This window comes from Nematolebias whitei, chromosome 15 (genome assembly GCF_014905685.2).
Source record: "Nematolebias whitei isolate Nwh7 chromosome 15, NemWhi1, whole genome shotgun sequence".
NCBI lineage: Eukaryota > Metazoa > Chordata > Actinopteri > Cyprinodontiformes > Rivulidae > Nematolebias > Nematolebias whitei.
The window spans coordinates 16,674,400-16,675,934 of record NC_056512.1 but is presented as its reverse complement, the minus strand read 5'-3'; the positions used below and the strand labels follow the sequence as shown (position 1 = coordinate 16,675,934).

Genomic DNA, 1,535 nt, shown 5'->3' with positions numbered 1-1,535 from the left:
ACACACACACACACACACACACACACACACACACACACACACACACATATCTATGCCAGTGGGGTATGATGCAACATCTCTGGATTTAATTTCTCTGTGAATTTTACAAAGAAAAGTTAAAATATTCAATTCAACATGAATAAATAAAATATATTAAATATAAAACACTGAGCAAGCTTAACTTTCTACTTATTATAATTATAATAATTATAAGAAGGAAGGGAGGGCCCATAGGTTAAAATATGTTTTTTTTTTTTTTTCTTGCAGTAAATGAATGAAACACACAAATCTAATTTAAATAAAAGAATTAAAATGTGACAACAAACAGGCTGGAGCTGCTGGAGGGACTCGGTTCGTATTTAGTGACTAAAACATAAAATTGATCTGAAATTATTAATGTTTAATCATAAAGCTGTGGTAGATGAGGAGAAAGGCAGAGGGTTAGGCAGCACGTACCATGGTGTGAGGAGGTGGCGCTCACAACTGATCCATTCTTTCAAAGTTCCGCTTCCAAAAAAAAAACACAGCCTGTGGGAGACGGAGGAGACTTGTTGTTCGCGGCCTCCTGCAGGAGCACAGCTCTGACCCGCGGCCTGCACCACATTCACCGGAACTTTCCTCTCGGTCCGAGCTGCTCCTCCTCCGGACCGTCCGGGTCCATGAAGCGCCGGCGCGCGGCTCGGATCCGACCCGGGACCGGAGCGTCCCGATCAGCGCCCAGGACCTGAACACGCCGGGTCCTCCTCCTTCACCTCCTTCACCTGCTCCTCAGAGTCCGGAGGTTTGTCACCAACTCCAGGCGGACCAGGTCCGTCCGGGAAGCTCGGCGGATCCGCGCGCGCGCGTGTATGTGTGTACGTGTGTGTGAGCGCGCGCTACAACCTGCAGCGAACACCGACGTCCCTCCTGAGTGACACGGAGCAGCTGAGAGCGAGTAAACAAGTGCGTGGACGTGAAAACACGCGGCGGGGCTGTGCGTGCGCGCGCTCCGGGGCGGGGAGGAGGACGCGCCGTGTCCCGCGGCCGGAGCCGAGCTGAGGGGGCTCAGAGGGGCTCAGAGGGGGCTGCTGGTGAATTATTAAAACCCCGATGAGCGAGGAAGCAGCGCGGCAGCTGCGGGTTTAACACGAATTAAACACAGGAGGCTCAGAGGCGGCGTAAGAGGGGGATTAGAGGAGCCCGCGAGCGGGGGGCGGGGGGGACAGTCTGATCAATAATTCTGCTTTAGGTCGTTCAGAGGGCAACCGTAGACAAATAATAAGTCTTTAAAAACTCCTGCAGCCGTAATCAGAATTATTGTTTTAATAAAACTTTTGTTTGGTTTCAGAAATGAAAGTTTTACTTGGACAGAAAGACTTGATGTCAAACCTGTGGTTACACAAACAACTCCATCTCTGCCTGCACACGGTGTGCCTCTAGACACTGAACATTATGTGTACTAAATGTATACACATGTGTGTATGTATATAACTTTATTGATCCCACAGGAATATATATATATATATATATATATATATATATATATATATATATAT

At 47.8% G+C, this 1,535-nt stretch overlaps 1 protein-coding gene across 1 annotated transcript in view; it reads right to left on the bottom strand.

Annotated features, from left to right (window-relative positions):
* Positions 1 to 1,048, bottom strand: part of nfixb (nuclear factor I/Xb) — a 210,646-nt gene extending 209,598 nt beyond the window's left edge. Inside the window, exon 1 of the mRNA XM_037688832.1 lies at positions 457 to 1,048. Coding sequence (XP_037544760.1) covers positions 457 to 459 — 3 coding nt within the window. The 5' untranslated portion in view covers positions 460 to 1,048. The remainder of the gene's footprint in view (positions 1 to 456) is intronic.
* Between the last annotated feature and the right edge of the window lie 487 nt (positions 1,049 to 1,535).